At 47.4% G+C, this 27,820-nt stretch overlaps 1 protein-coding gene across 2 annotated transcripts in view; it reads left to right on the top strand.

Annotated features, from left to right (window-relative positions):
* Wwc1 (WW and C2 domain containing 1) overlaps positions 1-27,820 on the top strand; it is a 153,033-nt gene that overhangs the window by 60,568 nt on the left and 64,645 nt on the right. For both annotated transcript variants that reach the window (XM_006971635.4, XM_016005155.3), the window contains exons 2-3: positions 10,659-10,768; positions 19,274-19,477. In XM_006971635.4, coding sequence (XP_006971697.1) covers positions 10,659-10,768; positions 19,274-19,477 — 314 coding nt within the window. The remainder of the gene's footprint in view (positions 1-10,658; positions 10,769-19,273; positions 19,478-27,820) is intronic.

Genomic DNA, 27,820 nt, shown 5'->3' with positions numbered 1-27,820 from the left:
CTGGTGTCCTTGGTACCTGAGCTCACACGGGTGGGTGTTTCTTTGAGGATGCAGCCTGGCTGACAGTGGTGGCATGATGCCAGCATTAGTCAGACCCCGTTCCAAAGATGCTGAGCATGCTTTAACATGGGCATCTTGGAGTCGATGGAATAGAAGGCTCTGGAAGGGCCATGAGCAAGACCTTTATGGACTCTATGAATTTCAGCTTGTATTTTCACTGATTTCCCGTCGGCTAACATGCAGGGAGCAGGTGTCTGCCTCACAGAATCAACGTGAACATAAAAGACATGATTTGTTCTATGTACTGTATATATAGTCCAATGTTGATGTCCTGTGTGTTGGGGGGGTGCATATAGGTACATGTGTATGTGCAGGTGTGGGCTCCTGAAGGACAAGGGATAAAAGATGCCCTCCTCTATTGCTCGCTGTCTTTTTCTCTTGAGCTAGCATCTATCACTTTACCTGGAGCTAACCACTTAACAGCTAGACTGACAGCCACCAAGCCTCAGCAATAGCCCCTCCCATTCGCCCTCTTCCTCAACACTGACGTTACAGACCTGTGCAGCTTCATATGCGTGCTGGGGATACGCAGGATCTCATGCTTGCCCAGCAAGTACTCTTACCCTCTGAGCCGTCTCGCCAGCCCTTGTTCTCCTTTTTGAAGTAGGGTCTTACTCCGCAGCCCATGTTGGCCTAGAATTTGTGTCAATCCTCCTGCCTCAACCTCCTAAATACCGGAATTACAGGAATGCATCGATGTCACACCAAGCTTTAAAATGTTTTAATTATAGGCTCCTCCGTTTCAGTCTCACGATGCCCTCTGCCTTTGGGAGAGGTGGTTGCTGGAGTTACCGAGACAGTGCCACAAAGAGGACCTTAGAGATGTCATATTCCATCTTCCTCGTTGCCCAGAAAAAGTGGGTGTTTGCCCAAGGACAGAGGATCCAAACTCAGATGTTACTCCTGTCCCAGGGCTCCATCTGAATCATGCCAGCACGGGGGAGGCCCTGGGCAGATGGGGTCCCAGAGAGGGCACCAGGGACCAGTTTTCTCAGGGGATCTGTTTCTCAGGTAGTGAGGCTAGAGTGAGTTAGCAATCAGATAAGATTCTGGAATGGCTATATTTCAAGGAATAATGGAGGGCTACGGTCTCTGCTCTTATCGCTTAAGAAGCATCTGGCTAGCTGGTTCCTCGGAAAACCCAGTTCATGGCACCAAAAAAACATCAAAGCTAGGGGCCGAGTGTCCTTAAATCTTTTGTTCAGAAAAGAAAATGATGGCATGTCGTGCCAGGGGCTGTAACACCAGGTGCTCTGATGAGTCGTTGCCAGGCACGAATTTATCCTGAGAAGCAAGTTTTCTAGATTGACCTATATACCTTTTGGGGAAACTGAGGCTCCAAGCTGGGGAAGGAATAGGCCGAGATCACACAGCTAGGAAGGATGAACCTGGGTGGTTCTGTACAGAACTTGTGTAACCTAACTCCTGATCCGAGGATTCGGATTCGGCGGGGCTCGGGCTCTCTAAGGGCCAGCAGGGCAGGGATATTAGGAACTCCAGTCTGCTATGGTGTTGGGCCTTCAGGAGGCTATTCTCCAAAGAGGTCCGGCTAAAATAATCAGAGCGTCACAGTTTTCTTTTGGTTCCCAGCCAACGACAGGTCCTCACTCTGTGTGCGTCAGTGTGACTGGGGAATGCTGCTAATGCTATTTCCTGGAAACTGTGCTGAGGCCGAACCCAGCGCCAGCTTGATCTCTTGCTGTCATGAGTGTGGTATGGCCCCCCAGGCTGGTTCCCTGGTTTTAATCTCAGCTCTGCCTCTGGACCCTTGGGTGGCTCTAGACAAATCTCTCTCCTTTTTTCTTTCTTTCTTTCTTTTTCTCTTTCTTTCTTTCTCTCTCTTTCTTTCTCTCTCTCTCTCTCTCTCTCTCTCTCTCTTTCTTTCTTTCTTTCTCTCTTTCTTTCTTTCTTTCTTTCTTGTGTGTGCCCTGATTTTCAGTGAAAGCTGGGCCATTCATTTGCCAAATCCTTTTTAGTGCTAACTTTCTTTAATAAGGCTCCTTGAGTGGCCTAACTTAGACATTAGTGGGGTAAATAAATAGCAAATAACTCATGTTCATTGCCCACTCACTGTGTACTCAACTACCGTCGGACTCGCTGCCTTGTTTGGCCCAGGAAGACCCCTGTGTAGGTCTGAATGACACTTACCTAGAAGGGTCGTTATGGAGATGAGGAAACACCTATGAAGTGGTTAACAGCTGCTAGCACACAGTGGGGACTCAATAAGTGTATTTCCTTTCTTATGTTGCAGACGTGCTTTTAAGTATCTTGCCCACTGTCAGAGAGCTAGAAAATGACAGCCTGGGGATTCAAACCCAGGGAGTGTGGGTCCAGAGTCCTGTGTCCTTAGCAGACATTCTACAGTGTCTCTTGGTATGATAAGGTACACGAGCAATGCATTAAAGAGCAGCAGGGGGACTGAGTACCTGCCCCACCCCCACAGCACACTGCTCCCACTTTTAAGACCCAGTACCATAGTGAACAGTCACACCTGCAGGTGGAATTGGGCTGACAGGTCGTCCGTGCCTACGTATTGTCACTCCTGATTGCCACAACTGTGGTCTGAGGTCCCGGCAGGTGATAGACAGAAGGGACCCCCACACAGGTGCACCTGTGGATCCGCAGGACATCAGGGAAGGATCACGGCCATATCAACATGGACATGGTGGGGAAGGAAGGGAGTCGCCATGTCATTCAGGGAACTGAGCTGGACAGAATGAAGAGATTTGGCAGGAGGCGAGTCACTGGTTTCCCAGGTCCAGAATGAAGTCAGAGGGAAAGATGGTGGAAAGGATAGCCTGGACTCTTCCTCCGGAGTTCTTTTTCCTCTTCCTGTCCTCAGAAAAGAATTCTGGGAGTGGGAGTGGACTGAACCAAGAGGTGCCTGGGTAAACCAGCCAAGCCAAAGCAGGGCCCGCGGGACACTCTGGGGTCTGGAAACAAGAACGTGGACACAGGTGTTCTGAGAGCAGAGAAGAGGAGAAAGGGAGAGCGAGAGGTGTTTTAGAGAAACAGGGACACCGGCCTTCCCAGAGCAAATGTCATCTCTTTCAGAGCGCAAATACAGAGAGCCAAACACCTGCCATCCCTCAGCTTGCCCGCTTTAATGTCTATTTGGGGGGGTGGGGGGGCGGCGGCACATGTGGATTCCACGGTGTGCAGAGGTGAGAGTCTAATTCCCAGGAGCCCGTTCTCTCCTGCCACCTTGTGGGATCCAGGAATCCATCTCGGGTCATCAGAACTGTGTCCAAGTGCTTGCACCCGCTGCACCATTTCACTAGCCCGTGGGGGTGGGGGGCTTTTCACAGTCCCCGCTCCTCAGGAAGGAAGGCATTGGGGTGCAGTCCCGAGGCTTCTTACGGCTATTGAAGCCTGAGCAGTTATCTGCCGCAGTTTCCGTACCGTATTATGGAAACCAGGATATACACGCCAACACACAGCCGCTAACAGCGTTCATGGGCTAGGCCCAGCCTTCTCCAGAGAGGTCACTGCTCTAGACAGCCTCCTCTTATGCGCAAGGAAACAAAGCCAGGAGGTGAGAGTTGATGCCTATGCAGACAGGTGTAGAGCCCAGGGCTGTTGCTGGAGCCTGTGAGTTGTCTCTACTGCTGCAGATCACCGGGGAGTCGAGAACATTGCTGGGGGCAGTGATGGTGTTAAGGATGTAAGCCGCAGGGTGACAGAATTCCCACAGTGCACAGGTATCTCTCCAAGGTTCACATCACCAGTGCCTGTTACCTGCAAACCTGTGCTCAGCACTTTCTATGGGTTGTCTTATTGTACAGCCACACCACGATTACAAGATTGGAATTTGTCACGTGTCAGGTTACCTAACCACAACCACAGCTTTAGCAAGGTGGAACCTGGGGTTCAGCCCAGCGTTGAATTCCTGACCCTCTGCGGGTGGCATCTACCTTGAATCCTCCTAGACCATGAAGTGCCTACCTTTGTCCATTCCCTTTCTTGACCTGGCGCTCTGCCCTCCCTGTTCACACTCCATTACCGTCGGTCCAGTTCCCCATCCGCTTGGCTTCTCATGTCTTTCTGGCTTACCTTTTTCTTGTATCCCTACATCCTTTCATTACCCGCGGTTCCCTGCCTCGGGGAGTGTCCTGGCCACATCTCCCGTTGCGGAATGTCACAGGGATCATTCCCCGTGTCAACCTTGTCTGTCTCCATGGCCACAGAGTGCTCTGGAGGACAGAAACAAGTCTTCCTCATTCTGTCTCCCTGGCACTGGGCTCCTGGGGCCTCCTCCTGCTTGGTGGGTTCACGGAAATGAGAGGGGAAGCTTAGCACACAGGCAGAGAGCAAAGGGGTGTGCCCCGAAGTCCCCACCAGCAGCTCAGAGCCCTCCAGCACGCTGCACTCAGCCTCACCTCCCTTTCTGTTCCTCCAGTGCGCCAGCACCATCCTGACCCACAGCCCTCCGAGTGTGCTATCCCTACTGCTTTTCCCTCAGATCCTTGCTACCTCACCTGGCTACTTCGTACCCCCTGAGCACCCGAGAAGGTCACCTTCTCAGAGGCTTCCTGTGACCACAGCTGCCCTTCATTCTCCATACCAGAACCTTGATTTTTTTTTTTTTCTGGATGCCTTGCATCTCTGAAACATGTACTTATGATTGGATCGTCTTCTCTCTACTCTAGAAGAGCAGTGCCCGCTGTCCTGTCCTCTTCTGTGACTGTTTCATTAAAGCTCCCAAGAACCACACTTCGCCCTCTTAGCAGGCTTTGTGAGATGGTTATTTGGATCATCCTTGTGTTTGTTAGAGGAATCAGTGAAGGTGTCAGCACTGAACCAAATTAAGGAGAGGGAGGAGGAAGACTTTCAAACATGAAGGCGGGGCCTGCTTAGAAACCGGCCAGATGGGGGAGAGTGTTATCGGGAGCCTAGACATCTAAACTATGGAAAGTATGTATGTGAAACAGCCCGGGGCAGGAAAAACCAGCCTGCCCATTGTGCCTGGGTGGGGAGGAGAGCTGCTGCTGAGGATAGATTGTTCTTGGATTGGGGTAGGGATAGGGGCTCTAGACTGTGATCCCTCCCAGCTAGCCCTTGGAAGGAGAGATTCCCGGTGGAGAGAGCAGTGTTCTCCCGGATGGTCATGAAGAGGGAAGAAGCCTGGGCTTGCTCGGGCGGCCCAGGGACCGTGGAGGACGACTTACCCATTCTGAATTTAGTCCCCAGAGAATCAGAACCCAGTGTTACACTTGGCAAAAACGTTGCCTGCTCCCCCTGCTTCCTGCCTCCCTAGAAGACACCCCGAATACCCAGAGCAGCTTTGGCCATGTGCCCCATGAGCCTTAGCCTCTAGGAAAGCTACGGTTTGCTGTGCGAGGAGAGTGCGGGACCTGTTGGTGCCTCCAGCTCTCCTTGCCCGTCTCTTGACAGGTGCGCCTGTGTCCCCCTTGTAGAGCACACCTGGCAGAGCCTTCCCTGTCTCCAAGGCAACACATCCGGGCTGTTTTGCCAGGAAGGCCAGTTGTGAAACATTCAGGAATGTTTGTGCTCATTCAGAGATTTGTAATTAAAAAGGGGCAGAACTCGCTCTTGCCTGGCACCTCGCCCTCCCTCGCTCTTGCTCCTCCAGCAGCTGGGTCACTGGATTGTGTGACTGTGGGTTTTAGGCAGCCCGGGACATGGAGGTCTGGAGGGCTCGAGGCTGGAAGTTCCAGATCCTGGCCACATCTGAAAGCAGTTACCCCTTCCCAAGGTGAACACTGCAGGTCAGGGGAACACCACAGCTCCTGGGGATGAATAGGGTCCACAGACAGCTCTGCCTCTCCCTAGGTGTGTGTGTGTGTGTGTGTGTGTGTGTGTGTGTGTGTGTGTGTGTGTGTGTGTGTGTGTGTGTGCCTGCAAAGCTAAAACACTTCTCTTCATACTGACTCTGAATGACACCTCTCTGCACACTGAATAATTCATCTCCCTCTTGGCATTTGTTCCAAAGAGAACTTTCTGTCCAGATTTCTGTAAGTCGTATAGTTCCTCCCCATAGCAACTTCCCTGTTTCCCATAGAAGCGCTCTGAGCATCGGCTGGCTGCTCCCCCATGGCTGCATCCAGGGGGAACCCAAATACAAAACCCAAAGCCTTTCTTTCTCTTCTGGCTGCTCTTTCTGATGTGCCCCCCCCACCCCCCCGCCCATTGCTGTGCATTCCTTCCTGCTGGGTAAAATGCCTGCCGTTACTGCTGGCAGGGATCAGTATCTTTGCCTCATGTCCATCACATCACTGATACTACAGCTAATGACCGGAGAGCTTTACCTTCTCAATACAAGGCTCGAGCAGTATGTGGAGTTCATGAGTTCCTGGGAACTTAATGAAGTTTGGGTCCTGTTCGCCTATCCACGTTCCCATCCCTGGCACCTTGAGAGCCTGAATTTGTACTGATGGCTTGGAAACACTAAACCGTCCTTACGTGTAGGAGCCGTGGCTTTTCTAGGTTTAATGAGCAGCTTGGTACCAAGACACCAATGACCGAAAGCACTCATCACATAAAACTCCAGTACCCCTTGTCTGCTTCTCACCTCCCCATGCAGCCACCTCCTCTGCACGTCTAGCACAGCTCCAGATTGTTCCGAGATCCACTGGGTCTTGTTAATTTTTATTGGTAAAGCTCTGGCTCTGGGAGCCAACACCGGGGCCTCAGGAGACTGAGTCTCTGGTGTATTAACTATGCATTGTTAAGAATGTGCTTTCATTTGTAAAATCGAACGAGAACACCTACTACCCAGAGAGGGAACATGGTTTTCATAGCATGCTTCATAGGCCTAGATAGAATCACTGTTCAATATTTAATTACGCTTACTATACAACCATGACAGCAAACTCTGTTTAAAATAAAAGAAAAAGAAAATTGAGACTATGTTAAGTTCTTATACCTAGTTTTTTAGTTGTTTTATTTTAGTTTTTTGGTTGTTTTATTTTGTTTTAAGTTAGTTGATTACTACATAGCCCTGGCTGGCCTGAACTTCATTATGTAGACCATGTTGCCAGGTTGGCCTCAAACCTACAGAGCTCTGCCTCTGCCTCCTGAGTGCTGGCATTAAAGGCATATGCTACCACACCTGACTAGATTATTTTTTTTAATAAATTCAGTCTCTTGTAGCCTAGGCTAGCTTTCAACTTTCAGAATAGCCAAGGTTGACCTTGAACTGTAGCTCCTCCTGCCTCCATTTCTGGAATTACAGGTGTGTACACCCATACTCAGTTTTATGTGGTGCTAGGGGTCGGACTTAAGACTTTGAGCATGCTAGGCAAGTATACTACCTACAGAGTTATATCCCTTGCCTTAAGACAACATTTTAACTCATATCTTTCAGTTTCTCCTCACTCCTCTCCTCTCTCTTCCTGTCTTAGTTAGGGTTTCTATTGCTGTGAAGAGACACCATGACCACGGCAACTCTTACAAAGAAAACATTTAATTGGGGTGGCTCACTTACAGTTTCAGAAGTTCAGTCCCTTATCATCACGGTGGGGAACACAGCAGTGTGCAGACAGACATGGTGCTGGCTACATCTTGGCTTGCAGGGAACAGGAAGTCGACTGACACACTCAGTGGTATCCTGAGCATAGGAAACCTCAAAGCCCGCCCCCACAGTGACACCTTCCTCTAAAGGCCAAACCCACTCCAACAAAGTCACACCTAATAGTGCCACTCCCTACGAGGGGCCAATGACATGGAAGTACCACACTCCCCTTCCCCCTTCTCCCTTTTCCTCTTCCTTCCCAGCTCTCTTGAGATTATTAGAGCCTTTTAACCAGGTGTACTGTTGTAAACCTGTGATCCTCGCACTCGGGACACAGGGGGCAGAAATACCAGGAGTTTGAGGCCAGTCTGGGTTTCATAGTGAACCCTGTCTCTAGACAAACAATGAAGAAGACACAATTATAGCCTTTTAGCCCCAGTTTTCCCTTCTGCGTGTTCACGTGTGTGTGGGCACACATTCTTACACAGGCCCAAAACTGATGGATATCAGGACCTGTCCTTGAGCACTCTTCTACCTTATACTTTGAGAGAGACTCCATCAATCAAACCCAAAGCTTGCCAACATGGATAGTCTCACTAGCCACCTTGCTCCAGGAATCCTTTGCCTCCCCCTTCCAAAGCTGAAATTATAAGTGGGCTGCCACACTCACCTTGCATTCGGTGGGTTCTGGGGAGCTAAACTCTGATCATCTTGCAAACACTTTAACTGCTGTGCTGTACCACCACCACCCCCAACACACACTCACAGCCTTTGTACTACACATTTTAGCTCCAAACATGATCATGCTTAACCTATCCAACAACCAGAAGAGTTACATTAGTCTCTACTTCACAGAGGAAAAATTCCAAGGCTCTGGGAGATGAAGCTCTTGTCCAACTCACTCAGCTAAAGAACAATGCTTCTTGGATCCTTATTTGATAGTTCTTAGTTTGTTGTGTGTAAAAACATACCCCCCCCACCCCCACCCCCACCCCCCACCCCCCGCCCCAGTCTCATGGAACCACAGTCTCCCACAATGCAGCAGTGAATTATTAACCAAAGCCAATTGGTAGATACAGTTCACGGCCTCTGAAACCTTGAGTATGAAGCAGGCAGGTGAGTGCATCACTGTCTTGTCAGCCAGGGGCTTTTTCAGTGTCACAGTGTCTCTTTGTCCCTGTCAGTTGTAGCTGAAGTTTTTTTGTGTCCCGGCCTACCAGCAGTCGGGGACAAATCTCTCCCACTAGCATCCCCCAAGTAAACACACAGAGACTTGTATTACTTATAAACTGTATGGCCGTGGCAGGCTTCTTGTTATCTAGTTCTTATAACTTAAACTAACCCATTTCTATTAATCTATAAGTTGCCACATGGCTTGTGGCTTACCGATACTTTACATCTTGCTTCTCGTGGTGGCGATGGCAGCTGGCTGTGCTCCTGACTCAGTCTTCCATTTCCCAGAATTCTCCTCTCTCCTTATCCCACCCATACTATACTTCCTGTCTGGCTACTGGCCAATCAGCATTTTATTTATCAATCAATCAGAGCAACACATTCACAGAATACAGAAAGACATCCCCAGCAGTCAGTTTTAAGTCTGGTTTAGTTCAGGCTGTTAGTCAGCTCCCTACCTGCAATGATGGGATTACAAAAAGAAAGAGTTCAGTATAGATCACCAGTTTAGGGGCTCCGGTCTATAACTAAGCGACTTCCTTGCCTTGAGCCTGTCACGGTGAGGCAACAGATCTTGACGGGAGCATGGGACAGAGTAAAACTGCTCACTTTGTAGCCAGAAAGCAAGAGATGGGAAGAAAAGGCTGGGGTCCCACTCTCTCACCTTTGGAGCACACCTCTCATTAAGTCTCACCTCCTAAGGGCTCCATCGCTTGCCCTAGCACTCAGCCAGGGGCCAAGCCCCTGACACACAGGCCTGCAGCCGGGGTTTAAGAAGAAAGCAATCATCCAGGTTAAGGAAGAGGTAGTCAATTGTCACCCTTCCTGTCCCATTATACCCTAGCTTGCCAATCTGTTGAAAGGATGGGAAGCAGAGTCTCCTGGGCTTCCAGAATTGGAATGAGGAAAAAGACAGAAACAAAGGAATATTAGAATGAGTGTCTTAGGGTCAGAAGGATGGCTTCATGGATAAAGGTGCTAGCTATAAAACACCAATGACCCGAGTTCTTTCTCTGGGGTCCAGCAGTAGCACCAGTCTGCAATCCCCTACTGCAAGACGGGAGTCAGAGACAGGAGGATTACACAGTAGCAGAACACAAGAGCCCTGTCTTGGGCTAGAACTGACAACCAAAAGTTGTCCCCTGACCTCTACAAGGTCATGGTTATTCTAGACAAAGGCAGCACGGGGAACCACTGGCCCCACGTGTTAGTTTCCCCGGCTTCCCGTTCTCTGGCTGAAACCCTGGACAAATAGTGTGTGGTACAGTTTTCCAGCCTCGACAAGCCTTTGCAGCTTCTCTCACATAATTTGTTTATCTGTCTGATGTAGCCACTAAGACTTGGTGATTACCGCCAGTTCACACCCTGCGAGATGGGGCCTTAGGGAGTTATTATTGCCAAATCATCAGTTTGGCCGGGACTGGCTGGGAAGAGGCAGCAGTGTGGGGCAGGCCTTTGGGAACCAACTCAATCAGCAAATAAATATGGCTGGCTGGCCAGACTCCTGGGGCTGGGCGTCTGTTCCTCCAGAGCTTGCAGGAGGCCAGCTTTTCGGAAGGGCAAATGGGCATGACAAATACAAGACAGGGCCAGGACAAAGACCCTCGTGGGGCGGGGCTAGCCAGCTGCAGGTGGAAAAGCCAGAGGGGGGCTGGAATCCACATCACGAAGCCAAGACTTGGCCTGAGAACTGTTGTGCAAACTGTCAATTGGAGATGAAGACACCTGACCTGGGGGCGGGGGGTGGGTGGTGAGCCTTACGTGGATGCTACTGCAGAATGTCTTCGCTTTCCCGGGGACTCAGAGCCCGGCAGAGTTCATGCTGTAGTGCAAAATGTCTGGATCTGTTGAACAGTCAGGAGAAGCAGGGAGTCCAGAAAAAACCACGGCACATTGCAGGAGTGTTGGGGACCGCGGGCTGACAGAATGTGTTTCTCGTCTTCCTTGCCAGGTACACCAAACCGCTCACCTTTGCTGACTGCATTAGCGATGAGTTGCCGCTAGGATGGGAAGAAGCATATGACCCACAGGTTGGCGATTACTTCATAGACCACAACACCAGTAAGTCCTTTGCGGCTCTTCCCGGCCCCAGACCCCAGACCCCCACCCCACCCCAATGCCCATCCCCTCCCCTTCTCGTGCCCACCCACCTCCACAATCTGGAAGGAGCCCCAGCGGAGTCTTGAAGGCAGATTGTGTTTTGTTTAATGTAGACTTAGAGATGTCAGTGTGGATATAGATAGATAATGTATGCTCATGTGAAAACAACAGTTCGGGAGGGTTTTTAATAGAATCTGAAACTTCTCTCGTGATCCAACTTCATCCAGCTCCTTGATTTTTAGAGGCAGCATTGCTGATGATTTCGTCTGTGTCATTTCAAATATTTCCAATCGTGTGTTTGTATATGTGTCTATATGCATATTTTTTCATATGTTCAAGGATGACTGTCTTCCCATTAAAAAATAAATGCACATTGTCTTATTCAGGTATCTGAAGCCCTATCAAGCCTCTAGCAATGTAGATGCACGTGTGTCCTTAGTAGATTAGCCCACTGTCATTTCCTGGGACCACAGTATTCTGATCTAAGATGAATATTCCTACTGTCACTCTCTCCTTCTGGGACCGGGATGGAGGAACTAGTTGGGAAACACAGAAGTGTGTTGTCTGTCAAGTGGAGGAAGGCAAGAGATGCACAGTTTAGGACAGGTGGCGTGTGCATCCTCTTAGCCAAGACCATCTCTGTCCTCTGAGATGGTATGCAGAGGGACAGGGTTTTCCTATCTTAGTGTGCCTTTAGAACCATCAGATAGATCCTCTTTATCCTTTCAGGCCAGAGGAAGAGGACAGAGAATGGGTTGTGCCTGGCAGCCTCTGAAGGCTGACACTAGGCTACCAACTTCTAAGTGCCCCTGCATTTTGAGTATGCATTCTGCTCCACGTGCTGGGACAGATGCTCAATAGGCAATGTCTTATTCAGTGCCCCCTGGCACCCTGTGGGGTATTGGGGTGATTATCTTCACCTCATTGAGATTTAGAGATAGCAGTTGGCGACTCAGTACTCGGAGATAAAACATGGCATGATGGTGCACACCTGTAATCCCAGTACTAGGGGAGTTGAGCAAGAAGACTGTGAACTTGAGGCCAACTGAACTACACAGTGATTTTTCCAAGGACCCATCTCAACAAGGGGGAAAGGAGAAAACATGGCTGAGCTGGGATTTGAACTGATACCTAAGAATGGAGTTGTACTTCTGTCCATCCATTTTCTTTTCTAAATTTTCTTTACCTGTTATTGCTATGTCTTCTGGGGAAGTTACTGTGTCTAATTCTATCTAGTTCCAAGCCTTTGCCCATCAAGGCACACAGTAGGTGTGCACTTAACCCTTGCTAAGCAGAGAAGGGTGTATGTGCATGAGTGCATAAGGAAGTGGATGAATGAGCAGACTGTTGCTGGCAACAAAGCGTAGGAGAGTATCTGAGAGACAGCTAATGGCATTAATGGCATTGTTGGGGATAGCAAAGGTTTTTATTAGCACTCATGATTGCGCACTGGATAATGAGAAGTAAATATGCCTAATTGAGTGTGTATGGGGAATGAGGTTAATGCTTGGAGGGCTGTATCAGATGCTGGGTTAAACGCTGATGTACTGAAGCCCTAATCAGTCCTTTCCTGTTTCTAATTGCTGAGAGCATCCCCCTCATTAAAATCTCATGGCAGGAGTGGGATTTTAAGGTGCTTCTTCTGGGAGCTGCTGGAGGAACAGAAGGGAGGAGAGTTTAGCAGGCTGTGGCGGAGTTAATTCTCCTGGGGATAATGGCAGAAGTGGTGTGTGTGTGTGGGGGGGGGGGTAATGAAATGGGACCAAGCAGGAAGAATGTGTGAGGGTTAATGAAATGGGACCAAGCAGGAAGAATGTTACCTGGTCATTTAACCAGCTCACAGGCTACTGCTTCCCTTTGGTTTGAAAGTAGTCTTGTGGGATGGAAGATGCCCTATCTGTAGATGGCAATATCGAGACAAATACAAGGGTGGTGAGTGACTGTTGAGGCTTACTTAACCAATCAGAGCCATGGAATGGGAGCATTTTTACTTGTATGTGTTGTTCTTGGGCAAAATTCTTCTCCAAGTCTGTTTAGTTTGCTTTATGTTGCTGTAACAAACACCATGACTAAAGGCAGCTTGCAGGGCAGAAGGTATTTCAGCTTACAGCCTACAAGTCCCTCATGAAGTGAAATCAGGGAAGGAACTCAAGGCAGGAACTGAGGCAGAGATCAGAAGGAATACTTTTTACTGGCTTCTTCAGAGAATTTCTTATATAACATAGGACCACCTAGCCAGGGATGGTATCATTCACAGTGGCTTGAGCCCTTCCACATCAATCAATCAAGAAAATGCCCTCAAAGACTTTCCCACAGGTTAATCTATGGAAACAGTCCTCAGTTGAGGTTCCCTCTTCCCAGATTATTCCAATTTGTGCTAAGTTGGCATAAAACAAACCAGCACAGATTCATGAGATAGACATAATGTTACATGCCTGTAAGTCCAGCATTGGGGAAGCTGAGAAGCGGGGGTGGGGGGGGTGTCTTAAGGTTGAAGCCAGCCAGCAATACTTAGAAAAACCCTGTCTCAAACAAGCAAAGAATTATAGATTTAATATATCCAAACAGTTTGCTCATAATTCACAATCCAGCTTGCATTCTTTCAGAAACATTTGCTGACTGCCTGTTCCGAGAGCTTGGGATACACACAAGAGTGCAAAGTGACTAAGGTCTTTGCCCTTACAGAAATTTCATTCAGGCAGGAGAGAGAGAAAACAAACATCATTGGTAGATGATGTTGGATGTTAGAAAATGTTCTGTGCCCTGGGGGTAAGAGCAGACTGTGGGACTGAGGTATGCTGGGATAGACCTAGGGGAGTGAGGAAGGAACAGTGATGATGGCCGTCATAAAGCTGGTCTTCAGGGAAGGCGAGCTTGTTGGCCACATAAGACTTGATCTAAGACTGGAAGGAACTGTTTCAGAAGACAAAGAGCAAAAGCTCTGAGGCCTGGTCACACTCATTCCATTTGTTCAGGGGGGTAGCAGAGCAGTGAGTATGCCCAGAGCACAAAGACTGGGGGAGAGAGGGAGCATTGTGGAGCGGCAGGAGTGCCTGAAAAGCTGACACGTGAGGTAGGAGTTATCTGAGCCATAAACATGGGAATTGCTTGAGGTGACTTACATCATCAAGGGTCAGTCTGACTGCTTCAAGAGAACAGAACTCACTGAGCAAGCAGTCAAGTGGGGAGCCCCGTGGGAAGTGCTTGGAACAGGCTGGGGCTGCAAACCAGGGCAGAGATCATAGGAACTGTCCAGACTTCCTGGTTGTTTACATACAGGGTGGGAAAGAAAAAGGCCAGAAGGACCCTCCTTGGACCCGAGCCAAGAAAGGATACAGTTGCCATCCACTGACGGAAGAGACAGCAAGGTGGAGTCGGTTTAGGAAGGAAGAAAAGACTTTATTTGGCAATGTTGAGCCTCGGGTACCTTCGCACACCTGGGGTAGGTAGGTGGGCAGTTTAGTGTAGTAACCTGCAGCCTAGAAAATGGATATGGGCGGAAGATGAAGATGGGCAATTGGGAGATGTCATGTGGATAATGGGCAAAGACTTGAAAACGGACAAGATCATGAAAGGAGAGGAGGGCAGAATGACATGGGGGCTGCCGGCTGCGAAAGGGCAGGGAGGAGGACAATCAGCAGTGACTGAGGAGTGGCCACAAAGTGGGAGGGAAAACCAAGAGAAGTCTGGGAAGACGGCATGTGGAGGAACAGCCCTCAGCGGTGTCAGGCACACAGAGAGCTGGGAATCGGCCGAAGGATTTGGCTATTCAAGCGACCACTGGTGACCTTGACTTTGGAGAGCAGCTTTGGACTAAGACTGGAGACAAAAGCCTGACTAGATTTAGTGTGAAAGAAGATGGGGAAATTGAACATAAGGAGCAGGGAACTCCAAAACACGACCCACTTGGTTTTGTGTCTGTGGACATCCTGCCCAGGCAATTTGAATCTGGGATCAAGTTACATTTTTTTTTTTTGCTGCTTCTGAGTCTCTCCTGAGTATTCGAGGGATGCTCACACTGGCCATTTTAAATACACAAGTACATTCTATGCAGATACATAATACACCTTACCACAGAAAACCAAGGTACCACAATGCCCCTGTTGCTAATCCTTTGGGCTCTCCCCCTACTTATTTGTATTATACACAGAGGGAGACTCGTTATTTGCTTTGCTCGGTGATAATTTTCTAAAGGTGTCTGTGTCTTGTTAGTGTCAGCTCTGTACCCATGAATCCTACATCCATGGATTCAACCAACCTCAGGTTGAAAATATTTGGAGAAAATTGTAGCCATAACGAACGCCATGGCTCTCCCTTTGTCATTCTTTAAATAATACAGGATAAGAGCTCTTGGCAGAGGATTGGTGTTCAGTAGGTATCATGGGCCGTCTAGAAGTAAATTCAGGTGTAGGTGAATTATAAATGTTAGGTCATATAATTGACTTAATTGAGTAAATTTTTGCATCTGTGGGTTAGTTGAGAAACAGTTTCCATGGATACCAAGACAAACTATATGAGATTATGAAGTCAAAAGATGGAAACAGGGGCTGGAGAGATGGCTCAGTGCTGCTCTTCCAGAGGTCCCAGTTTCAATTCCCAGCATCTACATGGCCCCTCACAACCAGATAACTCCAGTTCCAGGGCATCTGGCACCCTCTTCTGGCCTCCTTGAGCATGCACACATGTGGTACACAGACATACATGCAGGCAAAACACCCATTAAACGAAAATGGTTTTTAAGCCGGGCGGTGGTGGCACACACCTTTAGTCCCAGCACTTGGGAGGCAGATCCAGGTAGATCTCTTTGAGTTTGAGGCCAGCCTGGTCTACAGAGTGAGATCCAGGACAGGCACCAAAACTATACGGAGAAACCCTGTCTCAAAAAAAACAAAAACAAAACAAAACAAAAACCAAAAAATGGTTTTTAAAAGATAAAAACCCTTTGAGAACTTTGGGTATATAGTATTAGATTGACGAGTATCCTCAAAGGTCTGTATCAATTTTTCCACCACCATTAGGTACTATTTTCTTCATCCTTCTGCACTATATGACTATTTTCATTTCTTTTTTCTTTCTTTTTTTTTTTGAGATTATAATTTAATTACAACATTTCTCCCTTTCCTTTCCTACCTTCAATGTCTTGGCCTCATTTTGACTAATTGTTAGTTGTACATGAATATAACATATATATTATATTTATACATACTGCATACTCCTAAATATAACCTGTTCAGTCCACATACTGTTACTTGGATTTTCAAGGCTGGCCATTTGGCATGGACAGCCAGTTGGTGTTCTCTTCCCTGGGAAAGACCGCCTCTTCTTCTCCCAGCTTTCCTCATTACCTGCAGTTCTTTGTATAGGGTTGAGGCCTTCTCTCCTTCCTATTTGCATACCCCCCCACCATGTAAAAGCAAAGAGCTTTTATTTTCTTTAAGCTCCGAGCTTGGTCCCTTTGTCTGTCCGACTCAGTGATGAGAACAGAAAGCCCTGAGCTCAGGTGGGGCAGAGTTTTTCTCATAGCAGAGGTTGGGGTGAGGGGATTTCCAGGGTCCAGGACCCTGATTTGCTGACAATTGTCTAGGAGTATCTGTAAAACGAAAATAGGTGTGTGCTAGACTCTAGGACATCTGGCCACCTTATCTAACGGTTGGAATGTTTGGGATGTCAGGTACTTCCTCATCCCTGGGCATATTCCTTGGTGCCATCCTTGTACAGCTCATGTTTGTCCAGTCATGCTGGTTGAGACTTTATGGGTGTGGCTTCCCAAATTACTCAGAGACACAATCTCACAGCAAACTACTCCCTGATCCTCTGGCTCTTACAGTCCTTCCAGCCTGTCTTCCACAATGTTCCCTGAGCCTTAGCTGCAGGAATGTTTTCTAGATCCATTGGGATTGGGCTCCACAACTCTGCATTTTGATTGGTTATGGTTTTCTGTAGTAGTCTCCATCTGTTGCAAAGAGAAATTTCCTTGATGAAGGAGTGAAGACAACAGTTATCTGTGGGTATAAGGTCAAATAAATGTTTATAGATTGTTGTTAGGGATTATGCTGGTTTAGTAAACTAGTGGTTGTAGATTCTCCTCCAATAACCATGCTTTCATTAGCCCTAAGTAGTTGGCTAGGTTTCCAGTACCGGGCATGGTTTCCTCTTGTTGATCGGGTCTTATATCCAATTAGAGAGCTGGTGGTTACCTCCAAGGTGTGTGCCACTACTGCATCCCTAGGGTTATCATGTTATTGCTGTTCATTGTTGTGCTTCACAGGAGTCGTAGCTGGGTAGGATTGTTGGTTGCCTCCCTCCTTTGGAAGCTTGCTTGTCCCTTCTGGTACCCTTAAGGCTAGTCCACAAAAAGAGGACATTCAGGTCAAATCCAGCTCAGGGGTCTCATATTTTTTTAATTCAGTTTTTCATAGGTTTAGATTATTACTTGGCTAGTTTTAATTTGTAGCTCTCTGCATCATAACTGTGTTGCACAATCCCCAGATGTTCAACTTTTTAGAACAGTTGCTCTTTATGTTGTTACATTGTTACATTGTCAAAAAATACTATTGTTAACTTTGTGGATGTGGTTGCTGTGTGTGGAAAGCAGGTGTGTGGTGTAAATAAGAAGCCGGAGGGGATGGGTGTGGTGGCACACACCTTTGATCCCACCTCTGGAGGCAGAGCTGGGAGAATCTCCCTAGTTCCAGGCTAGCCTGATTTGCATAGTGAGTTCAAGGTCAGTGAACTTCGAATCTGCCTGAACTTAAAAGTGGGGAGGCGAGGAGAGAAGAGGATATGCAAAGTTCCTGAGTGTAGTGGTTGTCTACCTTGCATGAAGAATGTGTGTATAGGCAGAGATCTGGAACATAAGGTGGTGTGAGTGAAGTGGTTCTCTAAACCATAAACGGAAAGATTGTTGAGGTGGCCACCTCGCCTCTCTGTGGGGAGACGTGAGCGGAAGGAAGGACAGCGAAGGGTGTTTTCAGTTGTACGCTTGGTAGTATGATTAACTGTCCAACCGTGCCCTAACTTAATACATGTCAACAACATGTATAACTTCAATAATAACAAGAACTGAAAAAGAGAGTTAGCCTAGATGACCTTGAAGAGCCTGCCCCAGTGGGACATTATCTATTGTGAGGTACAGCCATGACCGTAGGAGGTGTGGGATGTGGTTGGGCCACTTTACCAGTTCAGAACCGACAGCATTTAACATGGCTCCATCAAGGGACCTTCTGAGTACCTGGTGCCACAAAGAATAGACCTCAAGAGTTGTGGGTACAGTTGCTTTCCATATGGATATGTGGTAGGGGAGAGAACTCTTTACCTCTACCCTTACCTCACTCCATATGAGAAATAAATTCAAAATGGCCACAGCCCTAAACATAAAAGCTAAAATTAGAAAACACCTAAAAGAAAACACAGGCAAAAACCCAAGCCTGGTGTGATAGCATATGTCTGGTCTCAACACTAGATACTATGCTTAATCTTAGCTAAAATGCTGAGAAGTCAGGGTTCCAAACTAGAGAGACCAGAGGAGGGATCACTTGAGACCAGGAACTGAAGACCAATTGCAGGGGTGGGGAGAAAAGAGGAAAAATGAAGCAGGAGAAAATCTGAGAGATTTTGAAACACACACACACACACACACACACACACACCAGAGGAAAGGAGAAAATATTTGCACGGCACCCACATTCAGAATCTATCAAGGACTCTTACCCCCAAGTTGCCCAACAGTGGCTAGAGAGATGGCTGAGCAGCTAAGAGCGTGTTCCACTCTTGCAGAGACCTAGGTTTGGTTTCCAGCACTCATTGTGAGCCTGGTAGCTCACAATTCCTTCTAACTCCAGGCGATCTTATACCTCTGGCCTGTGCAGACTTTCATGCTCATTTACATAATACCTACACACAGATATACACACATCTGCATCACTAAAATAAAAACAAAATATCTTTAAAAGCCCAACAGATGAGAATATGGATGAAAGATTTGAATGCACATTTTTTTCAGGTAAAAACATTTCCTGTACAACCTTGAACCAGTTATTTAACCTTTCTGTGTCTTAGTTCTGTATTTTGCTGTATTTTGTGCACTGGAAGTGGGATCAGAATCTACTGTGTAAAGTTAATGCAAAGACTGAAGAATTGAGGCCATGTAAAGTACCTAGAGCAGTTATTGGCTCAGAATTAACATTAAATATATGCCTGCTATTTATCATGTTTTTGTACAATGTATCTCCACAAATGTGAGGTTCAGTTAAAACCTGATCTTGATTTTTTTTGGGGGGGTGGGGGGGCGTTGTGTGACTAATCCAGATGGAACTGCTTTACCATGTAGTAAGTTTAACCCGTTTACATTTATTGGGAGTTTGTGTACATCATACTTTTGTTTTCTAGTGGTGGATTCTGTAGCCCACCAAGCAATGCAGTAAGTACGTATACAGTGCTGACATATTGCCTTGGGATCTATTTCAGAAACCACTCAGATCGAGGATCCGAGGGTGCAATGGCGGCGGGAACAAGAGCACATGCTGAAGGATTACCTGGTGGTGGCCCAGGAGGCTCTGAGTGCACAAAAGGAGATCTACCAGGTGAAGCAGCAGCGCCTGGAGCTGGCACAGCAGGAGTATCAGCAGTTGCATGCCGTCTGGGAGCATAAACTGGGCTCCCAGGTCAGCTGTGAGTACCTCCCACTGCTGGGGCCATTGCCAGCATCCCCCACTGGTACAGCAGGGACTGTCCACTGAACACTCTCAGTAGCTTCAGTGCTTAAATCTGCCCTCTTCCCCCCTCCATTCCTTGTACAAACTATCAGACTTTGTATTGTTCCTCCTGTTACTTTTTTCTTTCTTTGGTTCTCTCTGTGTGCATTGTGTGCACATGTGTGCACTGACGCTTGTACCCACGCATAGAGGTGGAGGCCAGAGGAGGATGTTGGGTATCCTGCTCGGTCACTCATCTCTTTATTCCCTTGAGACAGGGTCTCTCCCTGGAGTTAGACTGGTGGCCAGCAAGCCCCAGCGATCTTCCTGTCTCCCTCCCCACATTGCTGCAGTTACAGGCACACACAGCTGTGCCTGGCTTTTTCCATGAGTGCTGAGGATCCAAACTCAGGTCCTCATGATTGCACAGTGCCCTCACCTGCTGAGCTGTCTCCCCAGCACCCCACTTGTTTCCGTGTTGAGCAACAAATTCTTGGCCATTTACAGTTTGTTTCATTCTATTTCATGTGTAAACATTTTGGAATGTTACCCAGATTCCACATCACTGCGTTCAAAGCTCATCCATGGCTATAGGGGATGGGGAGCAGGGAGCTGTTTAATGGGTGCAAAATTTAGCTTTGGGAGGAAAAAAAAGTCCTAGAAGTGGCTGATAACGATGGACAATACCACCTTTACTTTACCAACATTAAGCAGGAATATACTTAATGTTGTGAACAGTGTGTGGGGCGGGGGTTGTTTTTATTGTTGCTGTTTTCAGGTTTTTGTTTTCTTTTTAAATTTTGTTGCATGTACCACATGCATGCCTGGTGCCCGTGGAGGTCAAAAGAGGGCATGGAATCCCCTGGACCTGGAATTACAGACAGTTGTGATCCACCAAATGGGGACTAAGAATGAGCCTGGGTTCTCTGCAAGAGCAGCAAGTGCTCTTAACTACTAAGCCATCTCTCTAGCCCCTGATTTTTGGTTTGGGGACAGAGTCTCATTATGTAGGCCACGCTAGCCTGGAACTCACTATATAGACCAGGCTGTCCTTTAACTCACAGAGATCTGCCTGCCACTGCCCCTTGAGATGAAAAGGCATGTGCCACCATATCCAGCATTGTGTACATTTTAAAATTACATTCTATTTTGTGTGTGTATATGTATGTAGGCACACACATGCTTCCCCACACATATGTGTGGAGAAGTCAGAGGACAATTTATAAAGCACGGCTCTCTCTGTCCACCAAGTGGGTCTCAAGGATCGAACTCAGGATGTTAGGCCTGGTGGCAGGTATTTCTTCACCACTGAGAAATCTTGCTAATGCCCTTCATCACTATGAGACAGAGTGGGTGGCCTCTGTAGCAAAGAGTGACCTCTAACTTGCTGTGTAGCTAAGGCTTGCCTCGAACTCCTCATCCTCCTGCTTCTACCTCCCCAGAATAGAGGAATTATGGGTGTATGCCACCACTGCCCAGCTGTGTGTGCTGTTTGTATGCTGGTTTAATACAGTGCTGAGAACAGAACCAGGGCCTCGTGCATCCTGAGAAAGCATCCTACCAAGTGAGCGATATCCAGCCCTGTGTTCTACACATTTTACTATAGCTTTCAAACAAGCCAGCAGCCTCCAGAGGTTTTCCTATTACTTCTTGTGAGGCCCGCAAAGCTCTGCGTGACCAGTCCCTGCAGACCACCCTTGACTCATCTCAGGTTTCCATTCACTAGCATCCAGGTGTACTAAGCCTCTCTCACCCCGTTCGTTCTCCAGCTTGCCCCTCAATTTTCTACCACAGGACATTTGCGCTCACACTTTCTGGCATGCACGACAAATAACCTCCTCACCCTTCAAGCCTGATCCCTTGGGCCATCCCCACCAACGGGCTGCTTTGACGGCTCTGTCCAAAGCCCCTTCCCCAGGTTGGCCCCAGCCTCAGCTCTGTGGCTGTCTGTCACTGCACATTTCACAGCGCATCTGTGTGCACTGTAGGTTGGTGGCATTTATAGATTTGTACAGGCAGGGCTCCTGCCTTCCTCATTTACCCCGGTGTCACAGGAACACACCAAGCCAGGCTGTGTCCTCCTGTCTTTCTCCCTAGAGCTGTGTACTGCCAGCTCACTGACTGCCAAGGATCCTCAGGGACCAGAACTTCTTATTTCAACACTTTGTGGTTGTTGTTGTTTAGGTTGGGATAAGGCCCAAGCTAGCCTTGAACTGGAATTCTCCTGCTTCTACTTCCTAATTGCTGGGATTGGAGGCATGCCACTGCTTTACTAACCAAATCTTTCCTGCGTTTACTGAATGCTTATTACACACCAGGAACGTTCCTACAATCTGTATCTGGTATTTCCAACAGCCCTCCTGGCACCTCTCTTCAACTCAAATATTAATTAAGAACGATTAATAGCCACCCTAACAGATAAGGAAACCAAGGCTCAGAATCAATAATGATGTGCCCACGGTCTTATGGCTGGTGAGAGACCATTATAACATGCAAACCCATCTGTCATCTCTGCCACTTTGGGTATGGGCCAGGCAGTGGGGATAGGCATGTGACCATGGTGTCTGAGCATCTGTGGTTTGGTTGTGATGCCCTTGATTTGGGAGGTTCATTCAGCTAGAAGGCTGGAGTCAGCCCTTTGGACCTCCCACTGTCCCAGTGCTGACCTCCTTAGCCACTCAGGAGTGCCCCCCCCCATCTCAGCTATCTGGGGGTCCAATGACATGCCGGGTGCTTTTAGGAGGCTTCTAGCCCCGAGTTTGACTTAGTCAGTGGGAGCTGACGTAGTACCATAGACTAGATGGCTTCCGCCACCGTGTTCTCCCACAGCCGTAGATGCTGGACATCGGAGATGAAGTGCTGGCATGGGGGGTTCCAGTGAGAGCTCTCTTGATTTACACATGGCAGAGAGAGCCTGCAGGCTCTCTGGTGTCTTTCCTCTAAGGTCACTAATCCCAGCACAGCAGCCCACTTCTCAGGACCTCACTTAAGCCTGCTTTCCTTCCAAAGGCCCTGCCTCCAAACTCCCATCATTTTAGAAGTTAAGGCTTTATATGGGAATTTAGGGGTTCAGTGCACAATATTATCATTGCCACAGTCCTGAAATGGAGACACTATTGTTGCTAGTGAAACTCAGGCTTGAAAAGGTGAAGTTGGTGTTTTTCCTTTCTCTAAAGCTCCATAGTTTGAAAGGTGGCAAATACTCTTTCTTTTTTGGGGGGTGATAAGATGCTTATATGATAAGAATAATCAACAATTCATTTGCTAATTTTAGACTGTCAAGTGTTCCTTTTTATTGGAGATATTTGCAGCCTTTATATATGGGATGGAATTAACAACACCAGTAAATAGCCAGTTGCTACCACAAGCCCTGTGAGATGGGTGCTTCATAGAGGTTCTTGCACAAAATACCGAATCTTTCTAATCATGAACACAGCCAGATATATCCATAATGTAGACTAGTCTGCAAGTTAATTGGTCTAGATTTTAAAAGGCTAAAGAAGCTACTCTGGGTGGGCAAGAAGGCATGGGATAAACCATGGCATCAAGCTGACTGTCAGTAGTTGTTGAAGACACTGATGGCTTTGAATGTGGTGTGTGTCTTCAGCTTTTGCTGGTGTTTCCAAACATCATTTGTTGAATTCTTTTTTGTTTTCTTTTGGGGGTGTGTGTGGCTAAGGGATGCTGGGGATCAAACCTAGGTCCATGTGTATTCGAGGCACATTCTATATCCCCAGCCATGTTAAAGAGTTCCTGTGAACTAGGAACATTCCTAACCAGGCAGAAAGAGTAATAAACAAATGAGGGAATGTTAAACGCTGGAGGATCTCATCACCGATGGTGGAGCATGCCCAGAATCCCAGCCACTCCAGAGGCTAAACCAGGGGTTACAAGTTTGAGGCTAGTCTGGGCTACATAGTGTGTGTGTGTGTGTGTGTGTGTGTGTGTGTGTGTGTGTGTGTGTGTGTGTGTGAACTAACCTAAAGGGGGAGTAGGGATACATGGAACTCAACGATAGACTGCTTGTCTAACATGTGCGAGCCCTGGGTTCCATCCCCAATACCACCAAAATAAACAAAACCCTGGGTGATCTAGGTGAAGGATGTATCAATATTGGTCATGTCATTCTTGGATAAACTTGATAAAATTAAAGGTCAGATGGGAGAAAGAGTCAAACGCAGTAGGAGTAAAGAGTCTCGAGAAAAAAACTGCGTGGCGACGGCAGCCGTGGGAAACTGTTCTCAGAAGGCCCGGCGCATGTCTGTTGCCACAGTACTGACCGTGAGAAACCGTAGCTACCAGACTCAGACTCTGTGTGTCTCACTGTGAAGGTGGTAACGATGCATTTTTCTGATGCAGCCACAGCAAGATTTTTAGCCACAGTTGACATTCAGAGTGGGTACAGAGGCTGCCCTGCGTATGGAAGGGTGTTAAGTATCCTTCCTTTTGGTCTCCATTCACCAGGTACCAGCAGTGTCCCTGCCCTGGAAGTTGTAACAGATGAAAACATTTCCAGACATCTCAGTGTTCCATAGAAGGCAAAATTGGCTCCAGTTGAAAGCCACTGGTCTAGGGAAAGTACCTAGTACAATTTCCTTAGAAACATGTTAAAGACTAAGTAAATATCCCCATTGACACATAACTCCATGGTTAAAATGAGACTTCACTCAAAGTCCCAAGCTAGTTTAAGAGGATTTACACTTTACTTTTTTATGTACACTTGTAGTATGGATACCCATGTGCCATGGTGCACCTTGAAGGCCAAAGGACAGCTCAACAGACTTGGCAGCAAGTATCTTTACCTGCCAGGCCATTTTATCTGCCCAGATAGTTAATATTTTTTAAGACCAATTAATTAATTTGTGTGTATGTGCCCATGAAAGTGTATGCATGCATGTATAGTGTGCATGTGTATGAATGGGGGATGGGGTATGCCTGCATGTGCAAAGGCCAAAAGTGTGTTTAGCTACCTCAGAGCTGGAGTTATAGACATTTGTGGGGTGTTGAGCTTATTAGGTGCATGCTGAGATATATTTTATATATGTTTAAAGGCATGCTGTCACTATGTAGCCCTGGGCTGGCCTGGAACTCACTATGTAGACCAGGCTGGTCTCTGACTCACAGAGATCCACCTGTTTCTGCTGGAATTAAAGGCGTGGGCTATACCATGCCTGATTCCATATATCTTCAAAGGCAGTGCTAAGACTAGACTGCCCGGCTTCAAATGCATGATGTGTGGTCTACCGGCTGTGTAGCCTTGTAACTCCTCGGTTTTATTTTTTGTATGTACAAAATTGATCTAATGATAATATTAGATCTGCCTTCTGCGGGACTTTATGGGATTTACACCGGTCAATGAGGTTATGGAATGGTACATATCACATTGTTCATCCATCAATAAAATTATTATTATTTATTGGTATTGTAAAAGAATTTTAACAGATCCCTGACACCAAGAATATAAACAGAGCTTTCCTAATCTATCTAGAATTGCTTAAGTGGCACTCTGATGCCACAAGTGAGAGATGTTATATCATAGACTTTGTGTCATTCACACAGTTACTTAAAATACTAAGTTACTTTCAAACCAGGTGTGATGGCACATATCTTTAATCCTAGCACTTAGGCAGAGGCAAGTTGTGAGTTCAAGGCCAGCCTGGTCTACATAGTGAGTTGTAGGTCAGCCTGGGCTCCATAGTGAGACTCTACCTCAAAATAAGTAAATAAACAAAGTTCCTTTCAGTTCATATCAAACATGAATAAATTTCCTTTTTTTTTTTTTTTTTTTTTTTGCCTTGGGCCCTATCCCCAAGATACCTCATTATGAATATGCGAGCATTTCAAAATTCAAAAATTACAAAACCTGAAACTGATCCAGCACCACACATTTCAAATAGGAATGCTCTGCCTATAAATACTCGGCAAAAGGCAGGAAGTAAGTGATGCGGTTCTTCTGCCTGTTAGTGTGACTTTCAGACATCCCCCAGGAGCTGCACCAGCCTCAGAAGCCACTTCCATGGGGTCAACCAGGCACCTCGATCTGAGACCCAGATCCCAGTTAAAGGAGGTGTGGCCGCAGCCTCCTCTTGGTCTTCTTTTGGGTTTGATAAGCCAAGTTTGTTTTCCAAGTCAACTTTTCCTGGGTGACGGAGTGGTGAGGCCACATGCCTGTCCTCTAGCTCAGATGGCCTGTTGGGGCCTGTGAAGATTTCACCATTTGGCCTCGACTGTTGTGGGTGCCGGTCACAGGTGGAGCCATACACCGGGATAGACTTTCTCATCATCTCTCTGGTGTAGTCTCTAGTCCCAAGGGGAAGGAGAAAGAAACCAACATTTAATGTGTGCCTGCTGTTTGCCGAGAGAGCAGTAGGCTAGCCCCTCCACCTTATACCTAGAGAGCAGTGGGCTAGCCCCTCCGCTGTATGCCTAGAGAGCAGTAGGCTAGCCCCTCCACAGCAGTTCCCTTTTCTCACTTGCACAAAACCCTCTTACCAGATAGCATTATTCCTATTCTACAGGCAAGGAAACTGAGGCCCCAGAATGGCAAGTGGCCTCCTCCAGAATCACACCACTGAAAAGGAGCAGGTGCCTTGATACCCAGGCAGGTCTGGTCTCAAAACCTTGATTCCCTTCATTTAATCCAAGTTGTCAAGTCAAATGTCAAAGTTTCTAGCCTACATCTCGTTCCTCCCAGCTTGAAGCAGGTGAAGACTCTCTTTGGAGCCTTCATCCCCTCTCCAGACTTTGATATCCCAACTGAAAAATAAATTATTGGTGCAAAAAAAAAAAAAAAAATACCAGCAGGAGGTCTGAGAGAGAGAGCTCAGCATGTGAAAGTACCTGCTGACATGCTTCACAATCTGAGTGTGCTGGCTAGTTTTATGTCAGTTAGAGTCATCTGTGAGGAGGGAACCTCAATTGAGAAAAATGCTGCCTCATAAGATCCAGCTGCAGGCAAGCCTGTAGGGCATTTTCCTAATGAGTCATTAATGCCACCTCTATGCTGGTGGCCCTGGGTTCTGTAAGAAAGCAGGCTGAGCAAGCCAGTTAGGATAATTCCTCTATGGCCTCTGCATCAGCTCTGCGCATTCCTGTCCTGACATCCCTGGATGATGCCCTATAAATTGTAAGGGGAACTTTTCCTCCCCAGGTTTCCGGGCCATGGTGGGTTTTGTTTTGTTTTGTAACTGCCACAATAAGATCTGGAGGCTACAAAGCAGACGGACACCTACTTGGACAGCCTCAGAAAAGGGGAAATGGACAGAAATTGGGGAAACTGACAGCTCTACACTTCTGTAGCTTTAGATTTGACCCAGCAGCAGCTCTCTCTGGAAATGAAGAGAGGAGCACCCCAAAGGGTTGTCTGAGGCCGACCGACCACATCCCATATCGGTACAGCCAAGTGATTACCGTCTCTAACCTGGCAAAAAACTAAAGGTATGTACTGGAGTCTCTGGACTGGAAGATTAGAGGATACCAGGCAAGTTCAAAGCCAGGACAGCCCCCGCTAAAATGTATTTATTATTTGAACATGGACACAGGCTTTGGAGACCTCAACCCTCGTGTTTCATTGGGTGGCCCAGAATGGTGGCAGGCCATCACCCACTAGGCTGGGTAGGACTCTGGGAGACCTGGGCAGAAGAGAGATGTAAAGAAAGAGTAAAATTAAAAGGAGTCGATGTTGAGGGTTCCTGAGTGAGATAGCCAACAGTCATGGACCCTGCAGTGCGCAAACTAGTAGATCGGCCTCCATTCTTTGCCTGTGCAGCAGCCAAGACTCCAGATGTGCTGAAACCGAGGAAATAGAGACTGACCACACGTGGAGAGGCTTGAGGGCAGAAAGTACTCATGAGAAGAAAATCCCGGCAGAAGGCTGCACAGCCACGAGGCAAGACGAGGGGGCTGTATTCCAAACCAAGGAGACTTCCGAGTCCCACGTGACGTTTCAGAAGTCAAAACATGAGACATAACAGTTATATTGGAAGATTGGAAAATACAGCTGAGGAAATCTTCTAGGAAGCAGAGCCAAAATACAGAGAGATTGGCAAGGAGAGGGGAAACAAAGCGATGGTGCAGAAAGCCTGTTCCAGATCCAAACGGATCCCGGGGAACTCAGGAAACAGAGGAAGGAGCCTCCATGAAAAACTCAGCCACGTTTCCCAGCCCTGGAAGACTGTTTTTACACTGAAAAGCTTCACCAAGTGTGCAACACCATAGTTGAGAGTCAACAGACACCCATCCACCATTGGGAGGTTTCGGACCCCAGGAGCAGAGCAACATCCTACAGGCATCCAGAGAGAAAGACCAGGTCACACGGAAA

The sequence above is a fragment of the Peromyscus maniculatus genome, chromosome 8 (genome assembly GCF_049852395.1).
Source record: "Peromyscus maniculatus bairdii isolate BWxNUB_F1_BW_parent chromosome 8, HU_Pman_BW_mat_3.1, whole genome shotgun sequence".
Classification (NCBI taxonomy): Eukaryota; Metazoa; Chordata; class Mammalia; order Rodentia; family Cricetidae; genus Peromyscus; species Peromyscus maniculatus.
This window is presented reverse-complemented; position numbering and strand designations above follow the sequence as displayed.